This window comes from Grus americana, chromosome 3, assembly GCF_028858705.1.
Source record: "Grus americana isolate bGruAme1 chromosome 3, bGruAme1.mat, whole genome shotgun sequence".
Lineage (NCBI taxonomy): Eukaryota > Metazoa > Chordata > Aves > Gruiformes > Gruidae > Grus > Grus americana.
In genome coordinates, this window is record NC_072854.1 from 38,635,286 (window position 1) to 38,662,660 (window position 27,375).

The 27,375-nt window shown below is 39.7% G+C and overlaps 1 protein-coding gene across 3 annotated transcripts in view; it reads right to left on the bottom strand.

Moving 5' to 3' along the window:
• SNAP91 (synaptosome associated protein 91) overlaps positions 1-27,375 on the bottom strand; it is a 71,411-nt gene that overhangs the window by 15,224 nt on the left and 28,812 nt on the right. The window contains exons 9-21 of one of the 3 annotated variants that reach the window (XM_054821308.1): positions 26,019-26,060; positions 22,378-22,448; positions 20,988-21,015; positions 18,933-19,042; positions 17,758-17,858; positions 12,972-12,986; positions 12,658-12,828; positions 6,410-6,517; positions 5,625-5,882; positions 5,340-5,417; positions 5,161-5,232; positions 4,626-4,709; positions 3,611-3,694 (exon numbers count right to left, since the gene is read on the bottom strand). In XM_054821308.1, the coding sequence (XP_054677283.1) occupies positions 3,611-3,694; positions 4,626-4,709; positions 5,161-5,232; positions 5,340-5,417; positions 5,625-5,882; positions 6,410-6,517; positions 12,658-12,828; positions 12,972-12,986; positions 17,758-17,858; positions 18,933-19,042; positions 20,988-21,015; positions 22,378-22,448; positions 26,019-26,060 (1,222 nt within the window). The remainder of the gene's footprint in view (positions 1-3,610; positions 3,695-4,625; positions 4,710-5,160; positions 5,233-5,339; positions 5,418-5,624; positions 5,883-6,409; positions 6,518-12,657; positions 12,829-12,971; positions 12,987-17,757; positions 17,859-18,932; positions 19,043-20,987; positions 21,016-22,377; positions 22,449-26,018; positions 26,061-27,375) is intronic. The other 2 variants (XM_054821309.1, XM_054821310.1) reach the window with 2 other exon arrangements.

Here is a 27,375-nt window from a genome sequence, read left to right on the forward strand (position 1 = left end):
GACAAACACACTGGCACCAGAGATTTGCCCTCAGCTGTCCAAGATCTGTTCTTGACGCGGGTTTGTCACGCAATAGTTTAGGTCAGAAGGAACCTATGCAGGTCAGCCAGCACAACACCCTGCTCAAAGCCAGTCTAATCAAATCAGGTTGCCCAGAGATTTGCCTTGATGCCTCCAAGAGGAGAGGCTTCACCACCTCTCTGGGCAGCCTGTTGTCATATCTGACCATCCTCATGGTAAAAATAAAAAAATTCCAGCATTTAACCAAAATTTCCCACCCACATTGCCTTTTTTCCTATCACTGCGCACCTCCAAGAAGAACCTGGCTAGTCTTCTCTGTATCCTCTGGTGAGGTAGTTTAGACAGCTATAAGCCCTCCCTTTTGCCTTCTCTTCTTAAGGATGAATGGACCCAGTTCTCAGACTCTCCTCAGATGTCACATGCAGCAGTCACCATCTCGGTGGCCCTCCACTGAACTCACTCAGGTATGCCTTGATCATCCGCATCAAGAGATTCTCTAATACATTCCAGAAGACGCCTGGATTACCTGCACCCAGCCATACTGCCCTTCCAGTACGTACTATGGTGGTTAAAGCTGCCCGTGAACGCCAAGCCTGTGACAGTGAGGTTTTCTCCAGCTACCTAAAAGAGGCTTTCTCTACTGCCTCTTCTTCATTAGGTGGTCCATAGCAGGCATCTACTGTAACATCACCATTGCTGGCCTGTCCTCTGATCCTTACCTACAATTTCTTTCCTGGTTCATCATCTGTCCCAAGGCAACGCTCTGTGCATTCAACGCTCTGTAAACAAGTACTCATCTCCAAAGAATCAGACCAGAAGCAAGTTGAGAAGATACAGGGATGACAAAAGGCAGCTGACTGCAGCAATTCCTAAAGCACTGGAGCCATCTAAAGACCCTGTGCTCAGATAGATCCTTTCCATTTCCTGAGTGAGAACAAGGAGCTTGGCAGCAGGGCATGACTTAATATCCGTTTATAAGATTCCATTTATAAAGTTATGTAAGCTTTTACAAAGCCCCATAAATTGTCTGTTTCTCCAGCTACAGAAGAGACTTCTCCCCAGCTTCGGGTGAAGTTTGCACGATGATTGGTCTTAATTCCATAGCTTTTACCCTTGCGCAATTTAACAGCAACATCAGGCACAGAAGCCATAAAAATACTTTAAGAGATTAAGCTCCCAGCTGTCTAGAGCTTGCACAAGACCCAGAGTGAGTCTGCAGAAACAGCAGCAGAGTTAGATGTCTGGACATCTCCAACCGCCTGATTTTGAGGTTGCTTTTACTTACACTTTCAAGTAAGATTTCTTATAAGAATATGCTATTAGAGTACGTACTCGGATACACATGCACACAGTTTAATTGGATAGAAAGATCTAGAAGGGAAAATGGCTAGACTATTGTATTCATCACCACAGTTGTAGTTTTGTCTGCTGAGAGGCTTAAAACAGTATGAAAAAAATTCTATCATGTATTTTATGTGAGCCAAGAAGAGACTAGAAATGTATTTGACAGCAGAACACTTGAGACAATGACGCGTAGTAAATATACTTGTAACATTATGCATATAAGCACTTAGTACAACCAAATACTCATAAACCATGAAGGACAAGCCTTCAGCCACCATACGAATTCTGCACAGTCTTAAATTTAAAACTGGATTACACTGCAGGCTATACATCTGCCATTATCTAGGGTGAACAAATGGTTAGCAATATGCTGTGATGTTTACAGACTCTCTGTATCTGCCAAAAAAAGATTCAAATCTACTTGGAGCCATTTTGAATGTATATTCAAAGCAAATATAAAATAAAATTTTTAAAGAAACATCTATTCACCCCAACTGCTTCAAGTCTGCTTGAGTATTTAGACTTATAACAACCCTTTTATAATTTAGGTTTTGATTTAGTGTGACTCATCAGATTGAGAGCACACTGCTGAGGTTCAAGCCATCTGGAGCATAATTTCTACTAGAATTTAAGCTTAGTTACAGACAAGGACATAAAATATTTTGTATTGTAATGTTTACTTAAGCAGAATTATCTTCTGCCTGACAGCATCTTTGCACCCAGTCCCCCAATAAGGCACAAAACTGCAAAGGACCAGTATTTTCTACTAGTTAAAGCCTGATCTCCAGCCTTAACCTATCCATAGACTACCTAATACAAAGACCTATTGAAGCAATATCAAAACAAAAGGTGGTTTTCTACCTTAAAATCCTGAAGCTGCCTGTACTACAGCTTTAGCATGCATTTATGCATTATGTCTCACTTTAAGTAGCTGGCTTGCCAGCACTGGAACCGATTGAGAACAGACATATACATTATTATCTAGACTGCTTCTACCTTCCTGCAGCACAACTAGAGGATGCCAACACCTAGAGCAGGTACTAGAAAAAGCGCCCTCTTCTGAGATGGCTTCGGCATGCAAGCACCCACTTGTATCAACTCACAGCACTTAGAGCAGATTACATACTGAGGCATCTTGCATTATATATTCCTCATACAATGGAGGATCTCTCACGATCACGATATAGGCAAAACATACACAGGGCTGGATTTCTGATACAGTGTAAGCTGGCGTGAGACACCTGCAGACATACAGACAGCAACTGACGTCAGGGCCCACCATAACTAGAGCAGTTAGCAGTTGCATTAAGGGCAGACTATCACTCCTGCTCAGAGGTCAAAGGTACAACATGAAGCTAACAATCATCTTCAAAGTTCATGATGGATAACCTACCAACCAATTCTACTGACAAATTCCCCTTTCAGAAACATAGAGGAAACTAAGCCAAGTCTTCCTCAAAGCAGAAGTGCATTAGTTTCCATTAAACCTGAGGACGACATGCTGGGATGCCATTCTCTACAAACTTCAATCTGGGATAGGGAGAGTCACAACTGTTCAGCACCATCGCTCTAGCTGCTAAAATACATGGTATAGCACAAATTTTGGATAATGATACAAACAGAATTCAGCTGAAGCTGCTTACCTGTAGGATGCAGGCTACAACACAGTTCTTCAACATTTGAAATAGGTGTGATCGTGATGCCACATTCAGCACTAGCAGAGACCTCATCCCAACCAGTATAGGGAGAAGGTCTCTATCACTTCTATGCCCTTGTTGCTCAGAAAAAGCTCTCCATCAACCTACTCTCCTTGGCTAAACACAAGACTGCTACCAAGTCATCCACTCAAGCTCTTAATATTTAAGTGTGTAACCTCCCTCAATTAAATTAACCAAGAAACAAAGATGAAATAAAAGTAAGGAATAAGTAGCATAGCCTGCAATACTACTAAAGTACTACTAGTCAGCCAAAGAAACTTTACGTAAACACCCCTATTCAGTAAACAGTACAGAAAAATAAGCCTTGTCTAGGAGGTAGGAAAATGAAGAGTATGTGAAGATAATCTAGAAATCCATTATAAATCATTGTAGTTCTAATTTAAGACTTATAAAGTATTAAGAAATCTTGTGAACAACAATGTTATTCCACTGCAAAAGTCCACTTACACCCAAGGAGCATATAAGATTTCAAAGACCATTTCTTAGTTTTGCCTTAAAATAACAAGTTTTTAGGAGTTCTTTATTACCAGCAAGTAGGTCTGCAGAAGCTGAGGAACTAGAAGCAGCCTGGGTTGCGGGCTGGGGTTCAGAAGCACTACTTCCAAAAGCATCTAAAGGGAATTCCAGAAAGCATTAAGAAAAAGGTATAGTTCAATATTAAATGCATTAATCCTTCACCTATCTTAAACAAAATATGACAAAAGGACAACCACTTAATTCATCAGAAGAAAATGAAAGTGCTTGGCCATCTTTATTGCAGAGCAGTATCATGGATGCAAAGCTCAGGTGGAAAAAAGGAGGTGCAACAAACCAGCACTTCAAAGAAATCTGGTTTTCTATAGGGAAGAATAGCGCTGAAGTTATCGATATTAAGTCAGTGAGGTTTGTGAGTCCTTTTAGTTGGGCCTCTTCTCAGAAAAGCCACACAAACCACAGCATTCTAGATGAGAGGGTTAAGCCCTTTGGAGATGAATGCATTGGATGACAGACTGGAATAATTCCAGCCAGAATTTACTGATGCACATTAAGTCTTTTTAAAGGAATATTTCACTGATGTTTGAAAATTCACTACTTCTAAGCAACATTGCTGTTCTACAACACTTCTAGAGTTGGTTGGGGCCATCCTAATTTCCACCTTATCAAATCCAACAAAGATCTTGGGATTCAGATATCCAGTTTGAGATAAGTCACCCTCAAAACTTCAGCTGCTTTGAGAAACGGAACTGAGAGAAACAAAGTGAACACGGAGAGTTGAAAAGAAGAAAAAGAGCACACAACAGACTTTCATTGGACCTCTGAGGAAGAGCCATACATGCATTGACAGAAGACAGAATGGCAAGTGTCATGACATCAGAATGGCCACATCAATAGCTTATTTGCAGTTCATTATTGCTGCAATATGAAGAACTGAACATACTAATATTAGCTGTGATGCTACATAGAAAAGCTGCGAGAAGGGGAAACCACAGCTTTAGCCAAGCGCAAAGGTAATTAAAATGAAGTGATTCAACTCTGAAGTGGTGAGGAAAGAAAAATACCCACCACCAAATAGGTCAATCACACCTGAAGAATCCACCTTTGCTGGAGAGGCAGTGGGTAGAGGAGAGGGGGCTGCAAATGCATCCACTGCAGTAAGCACAGGATAAATAATATTTAGTATCAGCAAGGCACCAATGATAGCTAAATATTTCAAAGCCACATGGGCTCCACCAGTTAGAACCACAGGGTTGGTAAATTCAGGTAACAGTCTTCAGAACTGCAAACAGAAAAAGTGTTGCATTTCTCATACAGCAACTGAAAACCACAGTACTTTAAAGAAAACATTGTTTATTAAGAATTTTCTTGTACTAAGCAGATGATTTATTCTCAACAACCACATTACTTACTCAGCTTTAGTGTCAGCCACTTCATGGTTTGCATCTTCAGCAGCTGCTAATCTTGTGACCAAAGCGTCAAACCCACAATTTAGTACTTCAGCTTAAAGACGTAAATTGGCAATAAGTCTTTTCTTTTTTACTCTTGAGAAAAACAAAACAACCCTAAATCTGTAGGATGGCCTGTGAAAACAAGCACTCACCAGATAAGAGATCAGCAGTGAGAGAACTCTCAGGCACAGGAGAAGCTCCATGTGGCGGTGATGAAAAAGCATCTTCCAGAAATGAAAGAAAAAACACGGAGAAGTAAGTATCATTCAAGTCAGTTTACACAATTACACAGCATCAAAGCAGCAGAGTATTGGAAGAATTCTCTCTTTACCTGTACCAAAGAGATCTATGCTAGGAGTAGCATCTGGTTTAGGTGCTGCAGGTACATCAGGAACAGACTCAAATAAATCTAAGGCCAAGAACATAACATGTCTTTAACTCATTTTTGAAAGGCAGGACTGAAAGCAGAACTTTCAAGTTTTGCACATTATGTTTGGAGTTAATAGGCTCTCTGGACTGAGAGCCTAGCACACAGCATGCATGCAACAATGATTTGTTTGTTCTGTACTTCTGACAGATCAATCCACCAGAATCAAAGAGTTAAAAACAAAATTACCACCAAAGATATCTAGAGCAGGAGGAGCAGAGGTGGTGGCGGTAGCAGAAGTGGTGGCAGTAGTGGTAGTGGCAGTAGCCGTAGTAGCAGTAGCAGCAGCAGCAACAGCAGCAGCTGGAGAAGGAGTTGTTGCAGGAACTGGAGTGGCTGCACTAGTTGTAGGGGTAACTACAGGAACAGCAGTCTCTGTTGGCTTCATAGCAAAGAGGTCCAGCTCAGGAGCAGCCTCTGCACTACCTTCGGATGGGGCAAAGGGGTCTTGTAAAAAGGAGAGGGGAAATATATGTGTATGCATACTTAGGATCGGTGAGGGAGGAAGTCAAGAACAAAGCAACTACAGGCAATGCACATACTGCAAATACACGCACGCACACAGAGGAGGTCGCTTTAACATCTAGCCTACTTATCCAGACATGTTACTTATGTTTTTCCAAAATAGACCATCTGAAAGGCTGAGCAGTCTAGTTGCTAAAGGGGTGCACTTTCAACAGCTGTTTGACAAGGCCAAAAATAGACAGAAATATGACAAAAGAATATCCAGTTTAGCAGGTTACTGCTTACAAAACTCAGCACTGCCAGAATCTTCTATTAGCACTACCAAAGCAGCACAAAGTTACTGGGACTCAGAAACAGGCAGTTTTGTTAAGCATGCTCTTCAGTCTAAGGTTTGTTTTGACCAATTGCAAACACTACGAAAATTTCAGAAAAACACACTGCCATGTAGTTTAAACAAAACAAAAAAAAAATCAGCAAAACAAGAGACTATCTAATGACATAAAACCCACCATTTCCTGAACATGCATCAAGAGCTGCTGCTACAGGGGTTGGGGTAGCTGGTGCTGCTGCCCCTTCAGCTGCTGCAGGGGCTTCCCCAGGAGAAGCTGCAAAGGCATCTTGGGTGCAGTTTAAGAACAGAAATTAAAAGAAAAAAAGGATAAAGAGAAGAAAAATATAGTAAAAGAACCAAGTTAAATTGCACAGGTAGATCCCCTTATACAATATGAATGTTGTTACTCTGATAGCAAGACAAGTCATGCAGCGCAAAACGCTTTGTCTCCCCCAACCCCACACGAGCGGGTTCTAGACAGGGTTTGAAGATGGAGCTTCTTGGGTTGCCCACAGTGAGCGTAAAAGGCGGCGTTATTCTCATTGTATAAGGGTTCAGAGCAGCATGCTCATGTACTCCCCAAAATTAACTAATGAAGAAAGAGCAGAGGTATGGCAGTAAGTTGGTGTTAATAAAGATATTAAAAACTTGCATGCTCAAAGCCTGTAATACATGTGATTAATCTGCAACTGTGAATATACTTGCATAGTGCTTTGCAAACTTAAGCACTGTTACGAATAACAATCAAATTACATTGGCAGAGATCTGCATCTACCATTTCTAGCTTTTGAGCCAAGTCAGTCATGCAACATCTGAGAAATTGAACTTACTTGTTTCTTAACAGTATTCCAATCGGATCTTTCTGAAGCCATAACCTGATGCATAGGTTATATTTATTCAGCTTGCTTCTGACAGATCAAGAACATTCGTCTTAACTACTGGCCAGCCATAGCTTGTCTGTCCTTCTTTGAGGATCACCTCTGAGGCCAACCAGTCAAGTCAGGGAAAACAACTGTTGTGGGCTTTTGGAACAACTTGCACATGAGTTTTCTTTGACTGTTTTTTGTTTGCCACTTGTTAAGTGGTATGTTTAAATTTCAAGCTCTGAACTTTTACAGCATTATTGCTAGACTTAAACCACCATCTGTAGCTCTTAATTCCATGAAGTAGTCCTAATGGACAACACCATTTGGACTGTCCTCATAGGCCAGCATTTTAGTCATAAAAAGACTGTGCAATTAAGATTAAATACTTCAAGATGCTCACAAAGGCCATTTTTCTACTGCTACAAAGTTAGCAAGTTTAAAAAAAAATCTGTTGGGGAATACTGCAATTGCACTGTCAAACTAGTACAGGAAAAAGCTTAACATGCTTTAACTTGAGTGTCAATTTTAAAATGAAAACAACCATTTTAAAAACACGTTTGTGCCAGTTAATCTAAAAAGCTCAAAAGAACATGCACTGAAACTTCAACAGAAGATATGAAAGCCAATTAAACTTGTACAATAGAATTAAAATGAGTTAGTAGCAAAAACCCGGCCTGCTAATAAGCCATTTCAAATGTAATTCTATTTTTCATGTAACAGGGTAAACCAACAAAACTGGATGGCAGTTGTCCAAGTAAAAAAAAAAAATCATGATTAGTCCAACATCACAGTATTGTATGTATACCAGACACTGGCATACACTGCCTAGAAGAAATTCAACACAGAACTGAAGAGTTTTAAATTGTACTACTACAGAATATGCTGTACGTATGGTCAATGTGTGTTGGGTCTTGCTCTATAGGGCCAGCTTTCAGATGGAGGGTCACCCCAGGCTTTTTCAAAAGAACACATTTCTATCCACACAAGCTCACAGGCCAATGCAACAGAAGTCAGTCAATACGACTTATAATTACTTCCCAGCATGAAAGGGGAGACTCCAGATTTCATATAAAGTGGGATTTCAGAATGCATAGAGATAGTCACAAGTTCTATGTCGGGACCACTTCAGCCTGAAAGTAACACCTATTCCTGTCCAGATGTAGAGTACTGAAGTTCCACATGCAACAGCTGCAGAGATCCAGGTGGGGACAAGTTCCTTCCAGCCAGAAGATGCAAAGAACAGCTAGCTTGGCACCAGCTTTATTATTTATTGCCACTTCTGAGTAAGGTTCTAACTAAGCATAATCATCTTCTTTATCATATTTGGGTTAAATGGCAGGAGGGATAAACACTTAAGTTCATAATGGAATCTAAAGGAAAAATGCCATATTAAGAACTTTAAATATCAGTTGCTCTAAGAGGTTCAAGAAACCTATATGAGCATAGAGACAGACCAACCTGAACAGGTGACCCTACAATACAGTTCAAACCAAAGGTGTTGTGTTGTTGGTTTTGTTTTTTAAGTTAATGCTCATCGAGTTCTTTGAAGTCTTTCAAAAGGCTCTGCTACACTTGCACGGATGCCCTCTGCTAAAATCTAGCATTGCATACAGAAATGGATACAATTAAGTACTGAATATTTTATTAGTAAAAAAATAAAAATGGGACCATTTTCTTTTTTGTTTCACCGTATTGGCACAGCAACCTTACATTTGCATATCCAGCGCTGTAAGAGATCTTCTCCCTTTAAAGCGGTCATTATATTTACTCAGTTTATGTCACTTCCTTACATTTATGCATCTTCTGCTTCTAATGTAAATCTAGCTTTTGACTTCTAGAATCATGTAGCACATGATCCTCACCTAGGCTTGTAGACAGCCTGGAAATGTAAAGAGATGTTGCTGAAACCTTTGCAAGTTCACACTGCATGGACCATCTATTAGGAGCGACAGGTATTTATTATGTCCTGCGTAACACTTAAATTGCTAAATAAAAATAGTTCTTATTGCAATCATGTGCAAAACCAAGGTCATTTTTAAGTTCTGAAATACTGAAGTAGTGCTTCAATGCATCTTGTCTGCAGCAAAAAAAGTGTTCCTGAAGAGTGATCTGTTTAATTTCATAAATTCAGGCTTTATCTGATGCCATGGCATCAATATATGACAAAAGTTATTCACACATGATGATACAGCTAACTTATAATCATTTAATGTATTATGCAACATGTGAAACAACCCTATGGAAAGTCACAAGTATAGGAAAGATCATAAAACCAAAGTGCATAGGTGAAAACAATTTTTTTCGGTTTCCACAGATTTTTCCTCTTCAGTCATCCTTTATCACTTTTTAGCATGGAGAACCTGACCTGAGCTAACACAAAATATTCCACTAGGCTCAGTGCTAGGAAAGAATCATAAGAATTTATGGGATTTTTTTGTTGTTTGTGTTGTGCTCTGTTTTTTTTAAAGTAAGCACTAGTTTGCTATACCAGCATGTTCCAGCACAAAGAACGTTCATTAGCCCTCAAGTGCCAAAAAGTCTTGATCACTTTGCCTTTAGTTTCTTTAAAGGGAAAATCACCGTTCTGCCTGCTTATGATTCATGCCATCCAAATGCCTAATAATTGACATTTGCACAGTGTCTGCCATGACTTGTTTCTTACACCGCTTACAGTGTAATTACACCGAGTGTAACTCAAGAGCACATCACTAGCATCCCAAAACACTGTGTCCAAATTCTATTATTGAGATACAGGGCATTTCAACATTTTTCACCTTTTTTCTACCTTTAGATTTCTCCCTCTCAGGAAAGATTCTAGCTGCACTTTGAAAACAGCCTCTTCTTGTTTCTCTTAGAAACAAGATAAGGAATACTTCGAGTTGGCCCAGGTAACTAAAAGCTTGCCTATTAATCAGATCGAAATCTTCAAAAAAGCTACGCTGGATCAATCCTGCATTTCTCATCTGCTTTCCAAGACCACGTTAAGAGATGAAGACATAATGCAGAGCTGCCTTTCCTCTTAAAGACAAAGCCCAGCCATAGGCAGCACGCAGGCTCCTATCAGCTAAAGCACCAAAGATACAGTGCAAGAGAGTAACAGTCAACAGTCATCCCTGCAGTCTCCTCTTCTGCTTCTTCCACCAATTTGGCTGCCTTTTTCCTGCAGCTTCCAGCTTGCTTTCCCTAGGCAGCCACTCCCTGCAGACTCTTTACATTCTTTCCCCTGAGATCCCTGCTCCTGTACCTTCCTCACCGCAAGGAGCTGTGTAAAGCGACTAAGAACTGGCAAGCTGCAAAAAGTTAAGGTGACCCTGAAGACTGTATCTCTAGCAGACCTCAAAGGTCAAATACCTACTTACTAAGATTGCTCTCTAGCTTTTGTGGTGCTAGGCATGCTCACAACAGCATCTGTCCAAAAACTACCACTTCTTGCACTGTTCAAAGTCTTAAAATAACAACGAATGTTAGTATGGGACATCACTTACAGCAGAGGCTTCAGGAAAAAAAACAAACAAAAAAACCCCCATAAGCAGATAGATGGAAGTTCAATATGGACTCCAGGATCTTAAAAGGGTTGGGCCTGTGGGTGCCTTGAAGGCACTGCCAAAGTACCTTCACTGCTGAGGGTGTTTAGAGATTTTTCTTCTTGAGAATTAGAGGTATTCAAATCCAGAAATTGATGCTATTGTACATAATATAACCTTGCTTCTTCCCAGAGTGTTCTAGGGAAGAGTCAGTATTCATCTAAGAACCCACTGGATATTTATAGTATTTGAGCAACAAAATACATTCTCTTTATAAGAGATCAAATCACGGAAGTCTGGATACTGCAAAACTAAAATTCTTTCCACATTAGAGGATGAAGGCAACTCTACTCCTTAACATGTGCCACTAAGTAATCTAATGAACAGCTAAATCTCCAGAAACATCCAGCTCTTTGCCACTTTATAAACGTGGAAGCAGACACAGGATTTGGTAGCAGCCATTTTTCCAGGCACAGAATAGTGGAAAAGGTAGAAAGAAGGGTACATCTTCCTGCTGTAATACTGGAAGAACAGGCAAGGGCAGATGTTTTTCTAATACTGTTGCAAGTTTACAGTGCTTTCTAGCCATTTAACTATCATTTCATTTTTTTAAAAGTCATATATCCATGCTAAATTAATAATGCAATTTGAAAGTGCTGTATCCAAGACTGGCTTGGCCCCAATGTCTACATACCAGGAGCTGCAGATGCGTAGCATCTGCAGGGGTGTTAACAAGCACAGGCCTTGGCTTCTGCAACAGGCTTCTGAGAGTAACCAACAAACTCTCTTGCTCCTACTGTTGTCCAGAACCACTGCCCATGACTCTTAAAATTGCTCCAGAACTGCCTGATCCTCTGGCACTTTGACTATTACTCAGTTAAGTAGCAGGCAGCAGTTGTACTCCTTCCTTACAGCTTCTTAGCAGTTTTACTGGGGATATCTTGGAGACATCTACTGAAATCAGTCCTAAACAAAACTTCTAACCGGGAACTTTCAGTCCGTAGGAAAAATTTTTGTAGTCAAATTGTTTATGTATGAGACCTATGCAGGACTCCTGTAACTAGAAGCAATAAACACACCCCCACAGAAAATACACTGGAATTCAGTTTTGATAGCAAGTAAGTTATTACTAATTCCCAACATCCTCTGTTATGCTGGAAGTACGCATCACAGGAAGAGACAACTAGAAAAATGCAGTGGTCAGGTGATCTCAAACAAGTTAGTAGTTTGTAAATCAGAACATTTCTCCATTAATCTGGGCTGGTAGAGTGTTGAAAAGAAACAATAATTTCTCACGTGCTGTTGAGAAGCCTTCTGCTCCTTGAGAGTGACAAGAAAGCTGACAACATACAGGGGGAAATTTATTCTTACTCAAGAGGCTAGCTGCTAACATCAGAGGCTGAAAGAACGTAACTAAACTATAAGAATATGTTTCTTATACATCAGTTGTATAGTTGGCATTTACTACAAGTTGATTGCCAGTTTAATTTACTGTTAATGCTATGTGAAATAAAACCCAGACTCAAGAATGCTGAAATATAGCCATTTCAGCTGGCTCAGCACTATATTTACAGGAAAGATCCAAAAGAAACACACAGCTCAAGCGTGACATGTAATGAAGGGGCAGGAAGCTGCCACATCCATCCTCTCCAGTGCAGTAACTACGAACGCACAACTGCTTTTCCCAGAAATTGTAGTATAGTGCATGGTTATTGAATAATGTGGAAAGAATACCTGCTCACCCCCACAGTGTGGACCTGAAAACTAATGTTCTTAGCCGTTCAACCATAAGGTAAACTCAGTCTTGAGTGTATACAGTTTTCCATTTACATATAAATGCAGAGGGGTCTATTAGCTAAAAGCACAGCAAACAAAGAGGTAGTTGGGTAGTTTACATTTCCTGTTCCATCTAGCATCCAACACACAGGCACCTCTGGTAGGTATAGTTAGTTAAATTAGAGGTTACAATAGCTGAACTCAATATTGCTTCATCTACCTTATGACCTGGTGTAGAGCACTAGAGCAACCAAACTAACCTCCAAAGAGATCCACTTCAGCAGTGGCAGCAGTAATAGTTGTAGTTGTAGTGGCAGCGGCTGAAGTAGTTGTAGTATCAGTAGTTGCAGCAGTAGTTGCACTAGGCTCTGGGGCAAATGGATCTGAAATCTGTGGCTCAGAGGTAACACCGGAAAGTGCAGCCAGATTATCTATATGCAACCATATAATGAAGATCAAACAAGAAAAGTAAGGGGAAGAGAGAGAGACCACAATCACTCAACTCCAGAAAGCTGGAGCTTTTAATAAGGAGTCTTAACATTCAAAAGTCTTAGAAATCAAAAATATTACTCACCCTCTCCCAAGAGGTCTAGTGATTGTCCATTAAAATGACAGCAGAATAAAGAAACAGACCAATTAGTAGAACTGCCAGATTGAAGATGTTCATTAACCATAAGCTCATTCTCTAAGTGACATGCCTGGGTTAAGCATAATTTCTGCACCTGATTTTCCAACATTCAAGAAGTTACTGTTACATGACAAAGCTCATTCTGTTTAATAGCTCTTTTCAAAACAGAACCAGTACATTAGTTTCCCATATTTGATAAATTCTTTAATTTCTAACCAACAAGATATTCAAATACTGGTAGTATTTATCACTTCTGGTTTATACAGCTGGTTTTCTTTTCTTAAACTGCAACAGAGAGAACCAAGTAGTGGCCTGTAAAGGTTGACAGGAAGGTCTCCTACCTTTCACTACCCCAGGGCAAAGCCAGTGCTCACACAGAAGTACAGTAAACAGGCATAGTTGAAGCTTATTTAAATCAATGCGCTATTAGCAGAACATAGATACCAAAGAGAAGCTCAAGATAATTCTGCTCAGTTGTAAGTATTTTCTAGACCAGAGTAGTCAGAAAGCTGTCAAAACCAACATTACAGTCCTTAAAAGTTGGCAGAACAGTAAGCTGAATTCTAAGTGAGCTGTTGTGATCAGCCCTAGAACCCTTCGCAAAACCAGCACTAAAGCCAGGGTACTCTACCAGAGAGCAGCTTGCAAATACAGTGTTAAGTTACTTCAGGATACAACACATGGCATCCCTACTGCCCCAAGTACATTCTGAGAAGCAGACAGGCTGTGGTTCTTGTACTTGACACAACTGTTTAGCAAAAAAAAAAAAAACAACCCCACACCCAAAAAAACCCTGAAACCAAAAAAACCAGGAAAGCAGCTCCTCTTTGAAAGCTTTTCCTGCATTTGTGATAGAGCATACTATGCAGAAACAACCACCTCTGTCAGCACTTGCTATGAGGAGTATGAATGATTGGCTCTGCTCCAACTTTGGTTCCTTAGTCAACTGCTTTTGGAAGCCAATGAAGCATCTTTAATGACAGACTTTCCTACAATTTGATGTCATCTGACATCAGTCAGATTGAGCTCAAAGGTAGAGGAAGCTTTGCCTACATAAAAAACAACTATGAGCTACAAAAACCTGTGAAAACTAACCATTTTTGTCTATTACATTTTTATACTGCACTTAGAATAGTCTGAGCTCGACAACTACCTATTTACTAACCAGTAGCTCAGTGTTGCTCCTAGATTCATCGTACACATAACAGGGTCATGGGTTCACCTGATCCACACTGAGCAGCAAGCGCAGAGTCCAGATGCTTTACTGTGGGTCAGTACGTAGGAAGCAAAACACTTTGAGCAAGCACAGCTCAATCTGCTCACGTTTGTCTTTATTTTACAACACTTGTTAAAAAGGCACCAAGAAACCACATGTAGGTATTTTTGTAATTGGCTCCTTGGGAGACCTCAACTTGAGACTGACTGCACAAGCTGAGGTAAGTCAAAATACCATTCTGAAAGAGCATAATAGTATATTAAAAATGCAGCACTCTGGTATCTCATTACTGCACACCAGGTGGACGTCTCACAGTTAGACTTGAAATAAAAAACTGTTGGCAAACTTTTACCTTCTATTAGCTTATTCTTCAATGCATTTTTGTTATCCAGTTATGTTACAGATCACAATACAGTGAAATTACAATTATCCAGCATGTCAATCTACACTTAGTCTTAATATGGGAAGGATTAAAATCAATGCTTTATTGCACAGTAATATTAAAGTAACAATACTAATAGCAAATCCATGTTCTGAGGCACACTGCAAGGTAGTTCAGAGCAGAAATTCAAGTCAATTTGCTTTTATATCTGACAGTCAGACCTTGTGAGGATGCAGAATTTGACCTACTGTATTTTTTGTAATATTACAGTCTAGTTTACCTGCCAAATGCCTATCTATTCACCTTGCAGTACGCTGCAGGCAACTTATGACCCTACCTTGATCATCTCCTGTTAGCACAGAACCGTAGATTTTTTTCACAAGTTTAGTTCATTTCCTAGACAATTTATGTTGTATTCAGAAGTATACCAGGTATACAGCAAAATATACAGGGTACTATAACAAATATACAGTATATGCCAGAATACATAGAATCTACACTGCCAGTAAGACCGAGAAAGCAGGATTATTTGTAAAAGTGACATGTATTGCTGAGGTTCATGTGACATTTGAAGTGCCAGGTTGATGCTGCATCTTGAAATATTTGATATTCACATTTTCCTAGCTATTCTGAACTGCAGCAATTCTTCCAGCTTCTTTCCCCTACTACTTCTCTCTCATGAGTTCCCACCTTAACTTGCTGTGGGCCAGAAGTGTTTTGCAGATGAGGAGGAAGCTCAAGTAGCAGGGAGGCACTGTTACACATCCTCCCCAACTCCTGGGTGAAAGGAAGGTCATCTAGTCCAGCCTCCTGCTCAGAGCAACATTACAGCCAACACTGGATCAGGGCAATCATGGCTTCGTCTAGTCAGGTCTTGAAAAATCTCCAGGAATGGAGAGTCCCACTAGCTCACATCGGGGATCTGCTCCAGTGCTGCTCTACCCTCCAAGTGCAATAATTTTTTCCTCATGTCTAATCAACCTCTGAAGCTGCAATCTGTTGTTATTACCCTTCACTATAATCCACTCATCTCCAAGAAAATTCTGGCTCTGCTCTGTAACTCCCCTTCAAGTAGTTGTAGATCACCATTAAGAGTCCCCCTTAGCCTCCTCTTCGCCAGATGACAGAGGCCCAGCTCCCTCAACTTCCCTCTGCCAAGACGTGCTCTAGACCTCTGGAGTCCTGGTAGCCCTCTGCCAAACCCCTCTCAGTTTCTCAGAAGTCTCCCTTAAACAGGGGAGCCCTGAACCAGATGCAGTATTCCAGATGTGGCCTCACCTGCACTGATTAGAAGGTTCTGTAGTACCTACGAGAGCATGCAATTTATCATTACTACCAGCTTCATCCTGCAGATTTAGTTTAAATAAAAATTAACACAGGCTCAAAGGTTCTCTCATTACAACTGTGAATGGAAATTTCAGTGTTTTCCTAACCAAGTCATTCCAGTTCTCCATTTATGCATATCTGACATGGTGTATGGCAATTATTTCAAAGGATTTTAAAAAAAAAAAAAAGGCAGCAAGATTCCAGTGTGGTAACAGGTCAGCATCATACCTGGATTCCTGCCAGCAGTAAAGCAGACAAACGCGAAGCTTACTAAGTTACCAAAATGCTATTCTGAAAGATAAGACTGAGGTATGCTTGATGAGGTTAGTGATAATCCTGGCCAAAGGGAAAGAAACAGTTAGCTGTTCTTTTCTGGAGTAAGAGGACTAGGTCCATTACTAGTCAATTTTAAAGTTTTCAGTAATTCAAAAGAATACACATACGACACGTCTTCTAAAATCACCTAAGTTCCAAACTACAGGTGCTTTGTCCAGAAAAGCAAAGCCAAAAAAAAAAATCAGCTTTCATTGCAATGTGAATCAGTATTTTACAATATTAATGGCTATTTAATCTGCATAAGTGAGCAACTGCTTAAAAAGTTAGCTGAAATGCCTGAGCTCTTTTGAACATCTCAAAAGTTTGTGTAGTTGGCAATGACAAAGCAAGACAAATAGGACACAATCAAAAATTGCAGAATAATTAGTCCCAGGCAACAGATGACTCTCTGGTCTTGCTTTCTGGGTAAGATTTCAGTTAATAAAACTGACACTTCTGCAAAAAGAAAAAAAATCAATTCAACAGATTAAATAGGAAATAGGAAAATAGCAAATAGCAAAACATGGTCTACATGACAGCCATAGCTATCCTCTCATAATGAAGTGGCTGAGATACAATGTCACCTTTAATGAACTAAAGCTAAGAACAGAAATAGGGAATGCAGAAGCCACTAGTACCCAGTATTAGCATTCATAGCAGAGTCAGCACGCCTCAGTGTAGCATTCCTGCCGTGAGAGGGCTGATGAGTTCATTAAGCTGCCACACAAGCAAAGATCTCTCAAGATTACACCACAGTGGGTTTACAACTATGTAAGTTAAATCACATTTACTGGCCTAATTCCTTGTCTTCACAGGACAGGAGCGAACATTGCCTACATTTATTGCGGTCCTCCTCAGTTCACAGCTGCTAGCGCTGCCTGGAAGAACAGGCTCAGTTCCCCACAGAGCTCACATTTCAGAGAGCTGGCTAGGTATTCCTATTTGAAAGCAGTTAGCCCTCTACTTCTATTTTTGTATTACTATTCTAAGCAGATAAGGAAAATTTTAATAAAATATGTTAAGGCTTGTCAGAGGTAATTACACTTGCAGCAGAACTAATTTGCCATCATTGACTTTAGCTGCATTTTTGATCCTTCCCCTGCTGATCTGTGGGCTCTGCTTTACGAGCAGAAGAGTCGATTTCTGCCCTCACCTTGCCAATTAGCACACGAACAGTTCTAGTTCTTCTGTTTTAGAGTGCCTACCCTACCTGTTCACCTTCAGCCATCCCCTTCCTGCTCACTTTTAGTCACATAATCCTGGCTCTCCCCAGCTTTGCAGTCAGGCCCCTATAAGCAGCTTATACTATTATGAATATCCTTGGAAAAAGGAGTAGCCTTGTGCTGCAAAGGGATGCCCAACTGTCAGGTTGGCAGAAGCCTGGGAGTGAGCTGGGAACATCCTGTGCTAGCAGAGAAAAAGCCAGGTTTCAGTTCAGCCAGGCAAGAACATGGAGACTGCACGAAGAGATGCTGACAGTGAGGTTTCTCTACCTCCCCATGAAGTTGCTCCAGCAGGGGCTGATGGAGCCGCCTGCCCCGTAGCAGCAAAATCTGGCTGAAGATCCAGAAGATCACTGGATGGTTTGGAAGAGCTGCCAAGGAAAGAAAGAGATGTTAAGTACAGGAGTAATTTGTCCATTTCATTCAAGTTCAAGAAAAAAAAAAACATGACCGAATTGTAGGAATTATCCATGACTGATGGAACCATTGAGACACAATTTTTTCAGGCCTTAGGATCAGAGCAGTGGCCATAAACACCTAAGTGCCAAGAATATGCCTGAGGATGGGACCTTAACTTATTTCCATTACTTGGTAACGACACTAACAGACCTATGAGACATCACTAGATTTTGATAATCCTAAAAGAAATCCAACCAAAAACCCAAAACAAAACCCCAGATGGTTCCTAAGAACAGAGCAAATAACTGCTGCAACTGAAAACAGCTCCATTCTACTGCAACACTTCATTGTGCCACGTCAGAAAGCAAGAAACCTACATTTCCAGGCAATAAATAGGGGCTTTAGGTAGAACAGAGTTTGTAAAACTTTGATGGCTTAAGCACTTGCTTAGGAAACAAAGTCTTGTTCATTTAGAACATTTAAACAACAAACAATAGAAGCTTTCTTCAATGAAGCACTTCATCTGACATTTAACTGAAGTTAGTCACATCTGCAGACTTTTGGTTCAAGCTTAGAGTTTTACATGTCCAGAGTTTTCATTTCTGCTCATTACAGACTTGAAAGTAAGGCTCAGAATTTCTCATTAGTCAAACTTAAATGTTTGGTTTTTATTTTAACTTCCTAAAGTTCATTATTTTTGTGCTTCATTAATTTGAACAACAAGGAAAAAAGAATCTTAATTCAGCAGTTTAGAAACAGAATACTTTCTATTTGCACATTACTTCAGTCTATTCAATTTGAAGTTTAAGTTGGGAATGGTACAACATCACTACTACAGCGAAAGCAAATCAGCGTAGCCACAATATTTTAATTTATTTTTTGTTAGAGCTCATTTGTGATCTATACTGGTAGAATAATGTAGCCCATTCGGTACTGATGTATATTACCTGTAAAGTAAGCAAAATCTTGCATGCAAGCCTCCTGTTACCAGTGTGATTTTGGCATCTACATCAAGCTCAGTAACTCAGATATGCTTTTTAATTTACCTGACCGGAGCAGCTGTAGATGAAGTTGCAAAAAGATCAACTGGAGGAGATGTATCAATAGTTTTCGCTGGAGTAGAACTAGGAGATGTAACTGTTGTGGCTGGAGAAGACTAGAGAAATATTTTAAATATACATTCAATATAGCAGCATTTCTCCACAAACAACTTGTGCAAAGATTCACATACTTTAAAAATCCAATTTTGTCATCAGGTCTTCTTATCGTAAGCTGCTCCTCCCTTTGAGAAAATTTCAGAAAGCCTGGGCTAAGTTTTCTGAGTTGAGAAACTCCAAGGTGACCCCACCTAGTGATGCCCGGCTCAAGAGGAAATGCCTGTTGCGGGAGATCTGGATGCACACAGATACCAGTAACAAGCCTGACAGGAGCTTCAGGCCCTTGGGTTCAAGACTTACTCAACGTCTAGGGAACTAACTCAGACTCGTCATCTGGGGGTGCCTTGCCTGCCTTTTAAAATCCCAATTAGGGTAACTAGCAGTTCCTATGTGCCAAAGGATTCTCAGCAAGTTCCAAGAAAATAGTTTGCTGCCCAGCAAACTTCCTACTCTCAGTTTTAAGACCATCCTGAAGATGGGAGGAACAAGTAATTTTGTGGGTTTAATTCTACATGTCAGACCCTTCACATTTTGTTCACGGAATTAAATATCTGTTCATCCACAACAGGACCTCAAGTAGTCTAACCATAGGAATGGTGGGAGAAGACAAATGGTTAGAAACTAGGTTAAGTGTGTACATAAACCTTCAGACTGAAGGGAGTTTAAAGATCCATCAACAGCGCTAATGGTTAAGTCCTCAGGAAGATATAAAAGACAGCTCAGCCTATGATTTTGCTTCATTAGCTCCTCCAGTTCTAGATAAAGATACCTTAAGTATGGCAAGGACAGACACCCAGGAGAGCATACTACAACTCTTCTGTGCACTTGAAGACTCAAGTTACCTTGAAGAGTGTCAATTTAATTCTAAAAGATACTATGAGCTTTGTTACAGCATCTCGCATGCTAGAGAGATCCTTCTCCTAACAAACAAAACCAAGTCCTATGTATAGTACTGTTTGCCATTCTGACCACTTCCAGGAAAGAAAATGAATAGCAAATTTGAAGCATTTTTTTTTTTTCTCTGAGTTCTGCTACTGCTGTCCCAACATCACAACTCTAGCAGGAGATGGATATAAGCTTTCTAGACTCTCCTCAAGGCTTTACTAAGGTTTGAGACTGGAGTGGTTCAAATTCTTCAAGTAAATCAGGGAAGAGGGGGTTAAAGTTGTAAGAACACTTTCTGAACCATCACGTAGTTCTCACCAACTGTTCCAGTATTGGACAAGAGAGTTTTTTATTTTTTTTAAAAAAGGGCTTTTGGAAAGAAATTTAAGAGCTTTCACTAGAATCAACCATTGACTTGTCTCCTTCAGATTCAGAGTTTTTCCTGCAGACACAACTGTGGCACCTGGCAATGCTTCAGGGATACCAGGAACTACAATTACTAACATCATAAAGCTTATTAGTTTATCTGACACCCAAACCAAGACGTTTTCACTGGCAACTCTTGCTTTAAATTAAGGTGAGCAGTCTCACTCATAAAAGGTCAATTCTGTAATTAGATATATCAGATGGAAGTTTTCTTCTTGGCTTTTCACATAAATATGGTTTTAAAAGAATCAGCACTTCCTCCTAAAATGCTACAAATGGAGTGAAGAATGTGGAGGACAAACAGTATGGAGTAGTTTCTCACTGACATGAGGATTAAAAAAAAAAATTGAGACAAAGCTATGGGTATCTTTTCTGTCTTCACAAAGCATGACCATCAAATCCTGCACTCATGTAAGCACTGCAACCCTTCAGATGAACAAAATGCTTTTAAGGGGCCATTATTTACAAGGCCATTAAAAGATGCAACTTTGTCACTTATGTAGGGCCTAGGTGGCGAAGTCTAAAATGCAGATTATGAGACAGATAGAAATTTAAATCCTTATGCCCTTAAGATGTTCTAAAGTGCACCACCTGAACGAGAATTCACTAGTACAGCAAGTTGATAGTATTTACCTTGCTCAGAGGAGAAGGAGCACCAGATCTAGGGAAAGAAAAAAAAAAAGGGAGGAAGAGGTCCCAGATAAGCACACTTTTGGAAACTATTGTTTCTGGTCATCAAAACTCATGCAAAAAGACCAAAAGCTAAGCATGACAGCTCTCTAAAGATCTCTACAATCGCATGCCCTCCCCATTTCTCAAACCTTCATGCATCACTTTAGACAAGGAATGCAAATTGTTACTTCAAAGCTTAAATCAATCTTTTAAGCTAATTGGTATCACAAGATTATTCTGCGTTTTAAATAGGCTCTACTAAAGAGAGCAAAGGCAGAGATGCATGCAAGTGTCTTGCATTAGGGCCTACAGGAGCCAGTAGGAAAGAGTTACTGGGGCAAGACATCACTATATTGTAAAATCATACAACAGCAGCAGAATAGGACAGATATGGAAGCAGTTAACTAACACAAGTTTTCTAAGGATGTGTCAGCAAATTTTCGAAGTCTGCTGTTCTTTTACAGAAAGTCAGAGTTACTTCAAAATAGTGATATTTAAAAGTATGGAAAGTCCAAGCGGAAAGTTCTCCCACATGCAAGAAAATCACACTAACACTAACCAACAGAGCCTTAATTCTCAGTTAAAATGTACATCATTATTATGCAGTATGAAAATACTGGTACATATTTTTAGAGCTGCTTTGATCTAAGAGATGAAAGGAGGAGTTGAAGTTAAAACTGCACCACTATTGAACTAGCATCCATCCTATAGGTTACTTGAATTGGATAAGTCCTAGGAGCTGTAGAACTGATTAGAAGATCTGGAGCTAAGACAGAAATGACTAAAAATAACTTAATGACTATATACAAAAGCAAGCAACAGTTTAGCTACAATTTAAAGAATATATCTATTTCTAATTGTTCAAGCCATCTTAAAAAAATATAACCATGTCTGCATGCAAGTGGTATGTAAACATATGTACTTACCCTTCACTAAATTGCAAGGAAAGCGAGAGTAAAAGAGAAAACACAAGTTTAGCTTAATCCTTCCTAGACTTAGCCATAACAACTATCTATTAAGAAGATGCAAAGCCATTAGAAAACAAATCAATTTTGATGATAAAAGCCTTAGTATCAGGGAAAAACAGTTCCTTCCAGGAGTTTTCCATAGTTAATCTTACTTCATTTTGGAAAGTGCCTACTAATTTGGTGTGTCATTTCCCTCCATCCTCCAGTAAGAAAAAGCAAGATGCCATTAAGACGACTTTGTAAGGGAAAGGAAAAACCTAATCTTACCGTAGCTTATTTTCCAGCTAAGTGGCAAAAAGAGGTTGGGGCCGCAAACCTAAATATCAGCTAGTCTCACATTGTTACTATTTTGCCTTGATACATGGTCCAACATATATACCTACTTGTTGCCAGGTTTTTTTCCTTCCAGGGAGTTTAGATGTTGCTCAAGGGTCTCCATGAGACTGCTAGGAGCCTTGAAAGCAAAGAGAAAGATACATTTCTAAACACATTGCATTGACCTAAGCATACTTTGAAATCCAGCACCAACTTCCCTGAAGTCCATCACGTGCATGCTTATGCTGTTACTTTATTTACACCACTGAAAATAGTGCATTTCCACGCTAGAAGTATTCAGGCAAAAAGAGCTTTTGAAAGATAATACTCTGTCCAAATTTGCAGAAAGCAAGCATGTACTTCTACTAAACAGCGCCTGAAACCTAAATCCAGGACGTGCTGCTGATCGTGCTTTGAGTCAGTGTTTAAGCACTGACAACAGCACAGGCATCCACAGGGTTAAGAGTAATAGGTTCAAGGTCATCGTTTCAGTTTTGCTTTTAGTCAGATCTCCAACACCTCTTTCACGACCAGAAGGTTAGATAATTTTTGCAGTCTAAACAAAACAAACTCAAAGTCCTTTCCAACACCCCGAAAGGAGTTAGCTTTGACTCAAGACTCCCAACATTACAAAACCTGACAGCTGTGTCTTCTCACAATGGTGGCCAGGCACAGGTTACTGACCCCAGCAGCTAACTCAAAATTGGGAACGTTTACTATTTTAGGCATCTACAAAAACTAAGCTTTATCAAGCCTCCTTGATCTTAGGTTTTATTTTAAGCAACCTTTTTATGGTCAGGCAATACCCCCACCCAGGCATGCACTTGCTGTTACAATGGTAGGTAGGAAAAGTAGTCCTGAACACAAACGACAGCGTGCTTAGCTACTCCAGTATAAAATTAGCATCCAAATAAAGAGTCCTACAAGATCAACAAGCAAGGAGGAAACCCTTGGGAGATACAGTAGCACATAATAGTCAAATATTTCATCAGGGTTACCAGTTCCTCAGGGGTACAGCCTTTAAATGGGGGATTCTCTTTGTCAGTCTTTTTCAGATCAACCACAATTCCTGCCAGCAATACCTACGGCGTTTTTGATAAATAATGTCTTTAATTTCAGGGTATGCATAGGCATCAAAAAGTCAGTTTCTGATGTTTGAAAACAGACTATCCACTGCTCGTATGTCCAGTATGCTGAAAACTAGCTGGCTGGCTGAATCAGATGTTTCAGGATGCTTAGTACCTGCTAGTACTAATATACAGCTAAGCGTACTTGAGTATAGTGTCTGCATATTAATTTTGGCATTAAAACTGAGCAATAAGGTAACTTAACACACGTAGAAATTTAAAATGCTCAAAAAAATCCTTGAATGATGGCTTGAATTTAAATACGTCCCACGCATATACGCAGTGCAGAAACATCTTAACCATTGCTGCTATTCTATAGGTATATTTACTCATTTGCAACTAATTTGAGTGCAAGAAAGAATTTGGTTGAATACAAGTGATTTATTTACAAGAATTCTCCAGCAGCAGGAAAAAGATGAGCAAAGGCTCTCATTTGCACTAAAAAAAAGATTCAGATTTCTATGTATTCAAAACAGCTATAGTATAAGATACAAGTTGTGTCTACTTAAACATGTAAGCAGAAAGCTATGTTTCAAAAAAAAATCCAGTATTATTTCCTGTTACCTCTACATGCTTTAAATAACTTTCCAATATATTATTCATAGGTTTCTTAAAAGCCAATAAAGTAATATGAAACTCATCTGTCAAACAGAATTCACAGAGGAAGCTTCAGAAAATTTCCACCCAGATGCAACAATTTGGATACCAAACAATATTTAATTTTCAAACTGCAACACTGAACATTGTTTAATTTCTTCTACATACTGCTTCAGCATTAGACTAATCTATCAGTCAGCATCATGGTGGAACCTTAGATACGGGCTCCCCACTAGCTATTTGGGGCAAAACTGCCACGCTCAGAATTGCTAATAAATGAAAATGAGCCAAGCTCTTCAGCTGCCAAGATGCCTACTCAGCCTCCAAAACCTTAAAGCCAAACTAGAAAGTCCAAGATGACAGCTATCAACTTGTATTTCAGTACTGTGACCACTTTTTTGGATTTACAGAGTATGTACACCCATCAAGTGTCAACACATCCAGCTTCCTGTAGAATACAACTATTGCCATGGCTTGCTTTAGGAATTGAGGTATACCACTGATATGATATACAATTATATCTTACTTATTAGCTGAAATTCAGTTTTATTATTCCCCTTTTATTTATTTCTCACTGAAATACACTGCCCAGGTCTCATACACAAGCTACAGCGTGTTGCAGATTAGCCTTGCAAGGGAGTCTAAGCAGCCTTTGGGAGAATACAGCTATGAGGGACTATTTGAGAAGATCACTGAAGTGGTCAGGCAGTTGGACTAGATGATTGTTGTAGGTTCCTTCCAACTGAACTACTCCATTCTATTTTAAAGTGTTGGTTCATGAGGTGAAAAGGACCCTCCAGTAGCAGTAGCGAAGGTGCCACTCAGCAAGCGTGGTGCTGACTGATGATACAGAACAGGGCTTGCATAGTCTCTTTCCAGCAGGCTGACAACACAAGCAGCAGCAGATAAAAGTGCTACAGGAATTTATAGAGCATCTTTCCTTAACTGAGGTTAAGGTGAGTTCTGGTTCAAGGACTTAGTTCATGACTCACTGGACCTTGTTAAAAAGAGCCCCTGAGGTACAGAGTTAGGTGAATAGTACTGCAGCTATTTCAGAATTGGGTTTGCTATTCCACACGCTGCTGGAAGTCTAAGCTTTCCTCTGCTGAAAGAGTGGCCAAACTTCATAGCTCCATAGCATCTGAAACCCATAAAGATTAAAACTCTCCACCTTCACATCATGTCTCACTTTCAGACTTTTTAACTGGCTTTAACCAAGAAAACCACTATTCTGATGCTGATTTAAGCCAGGCTTTCAAGAGGTTTTCAAAAACCACACAATCATAGGTTATGAACATTTAGGATTTACAACTGTTAAGCAGTTTGGGCTGCTCTTCTGTTCCAACTTTACTGGCATCAAAACTACCATGAGTGAGCTCTTCAGCATGGATCCAAGTAAATATCCTTCTCCCATTAAACACAAAGCCAGCCACTCAAGCCAATTTTGCAAGTGATATTGAAAGTGGACCAGCACAACAGAATTTAAGCAGTTACAGCATAAGCAAATTTTGATGTTAAAAGTTTTAATGCATACTGACAGAGAAGTTCAGCAGTCAAATCATAACTTCTGCATTTAAACTTCAAGTTGACTGTACCAAGAACTTGTACTACCAATACAGTAGTGCTAGTGCTGCTCTGAATTTCATCTCTGGGCCAAGACTGTGTCAGGGAGAGATTATGAAGCAAGTCACTACAAAACTTCTATGCAGTCTGTTGTCAAAAATGAACTTGCTCTGCAAGCTGTGAAAATCTGTCCTTTAGTAAGGAAAGAGTAAAACAATCTACACTTCAAGTATAGGTTGGAAGTCATTGTGAAAGAAAGTACTTTAGTTACATTGGTCTTCAAAAATAGCTTTGGGTTGTTCTTGATTGCAAGGCCTTTAAAATGTCAGGTGGTATGACTTCCTACTGACATTTACATTCCTGGTGTGCTTCCTAGTAACAGAACTTTTAGTTAGTACATGGATCCAAAAGGAGAAGCTTACCTGTGTAAGATCAGGGATATCACCTTTGTCAATTCCAACTTGCTGCAGATATAAGAGAGATAAATGTAAGTGCGTTATTCCACTGCAGAAGGCACTAATTTTGACTAGAACTGTAGTACTCTCTTCAACCTATAATAAACTTAATCTTTAGAAAAAGACTACAAAGTTAGCAAGTGCAGATGCCCATCTTTCCAGTAACTACCTTCAACAACCTGAAGCAGTCTTTTTTTTTTTTCTTTACAAATTAAATGTCCATTAAAAAAAAGGGGGAGTTTGATTCCACCCAGGTAAAGTTCATACTCCATACTGTACGTCAGGCAGGGCTTTTTGGTCATACGCTGTTGTCTCAGAGGACGGCATTAGTGAACTGCCAAACACATGCTATCCAGATATCCAACTATCCTAATGAAGTTCTCTGAAATTCAGCCAGTGAACAAATCCTAGAAGACATCACTTAAAAAAGCTTAAGTTACTTTGTTGGTCCATCCTTCTTTCCTAGCATTTCAAATACAGGAAGATGAGATCTAAGTCTGTAACCTTCTACTAGTTGTCCTGTTGCTTCACTATGGCTCTTCAAAGCGCCTGATGGTTTAGCCTCTGCAGAAGAACAAGCTCCACTGCACCTAGTAATCTTGAAGTACAGTCACTACAATCTCTGTCCTGCAAAGCTGACCTATAGGTGTCTGAAGTATCTCACTCCCTCAAGTCCAACATTCATATCAGTATTACATGCCATTCGTGAGTCTAGCGGGCTCCTTTATAAACAGTTAAGTAAATTAGCAAAGAAACTTTTCATTCAGCTCATTGTCACTGTCCATTATAATGAAGCATGAAATATGGAAAATGTGCATCTTGTGCCAAGGAGCCAATTACCACAAAGGAGAGCCCAGCAAAAGAGTTAATCAACCATGTAATATTTGTATTATCCACATAAGAGGACGATAACAAGGATTAAAACCAGGAAAATCTCACATTCCAGTCAACTTGGAGCTGGCTGCAAAGACTTAAAAACCAGACTTATTAAATCATTATGCTTTTATTCCTAATTGCAATGTCTTCCTCTAATGTTCACCCCTGTCCTAGAAGCATACATTTATTACAGCATTGTCAAGAAATATTGATATATTTGAAGTCATGCCACCTGTGACATTACAAGGAAAGCTGAGTCTGGCTGCACAGTAGAGATACGTGGAAGTCCTAAGCAGGGCTTAACTAGTTGAAGAAGAGCTGAACAAGCAGATCCAGGAACTTCTATACTGCCTCACATTTATACAGTGAGACAGATGCTTAGCAAGTGCAATTAATACTTTATATGAGTGCTAGAAAAAGTCACAAAATATGTAAGTGCCAGACTCCA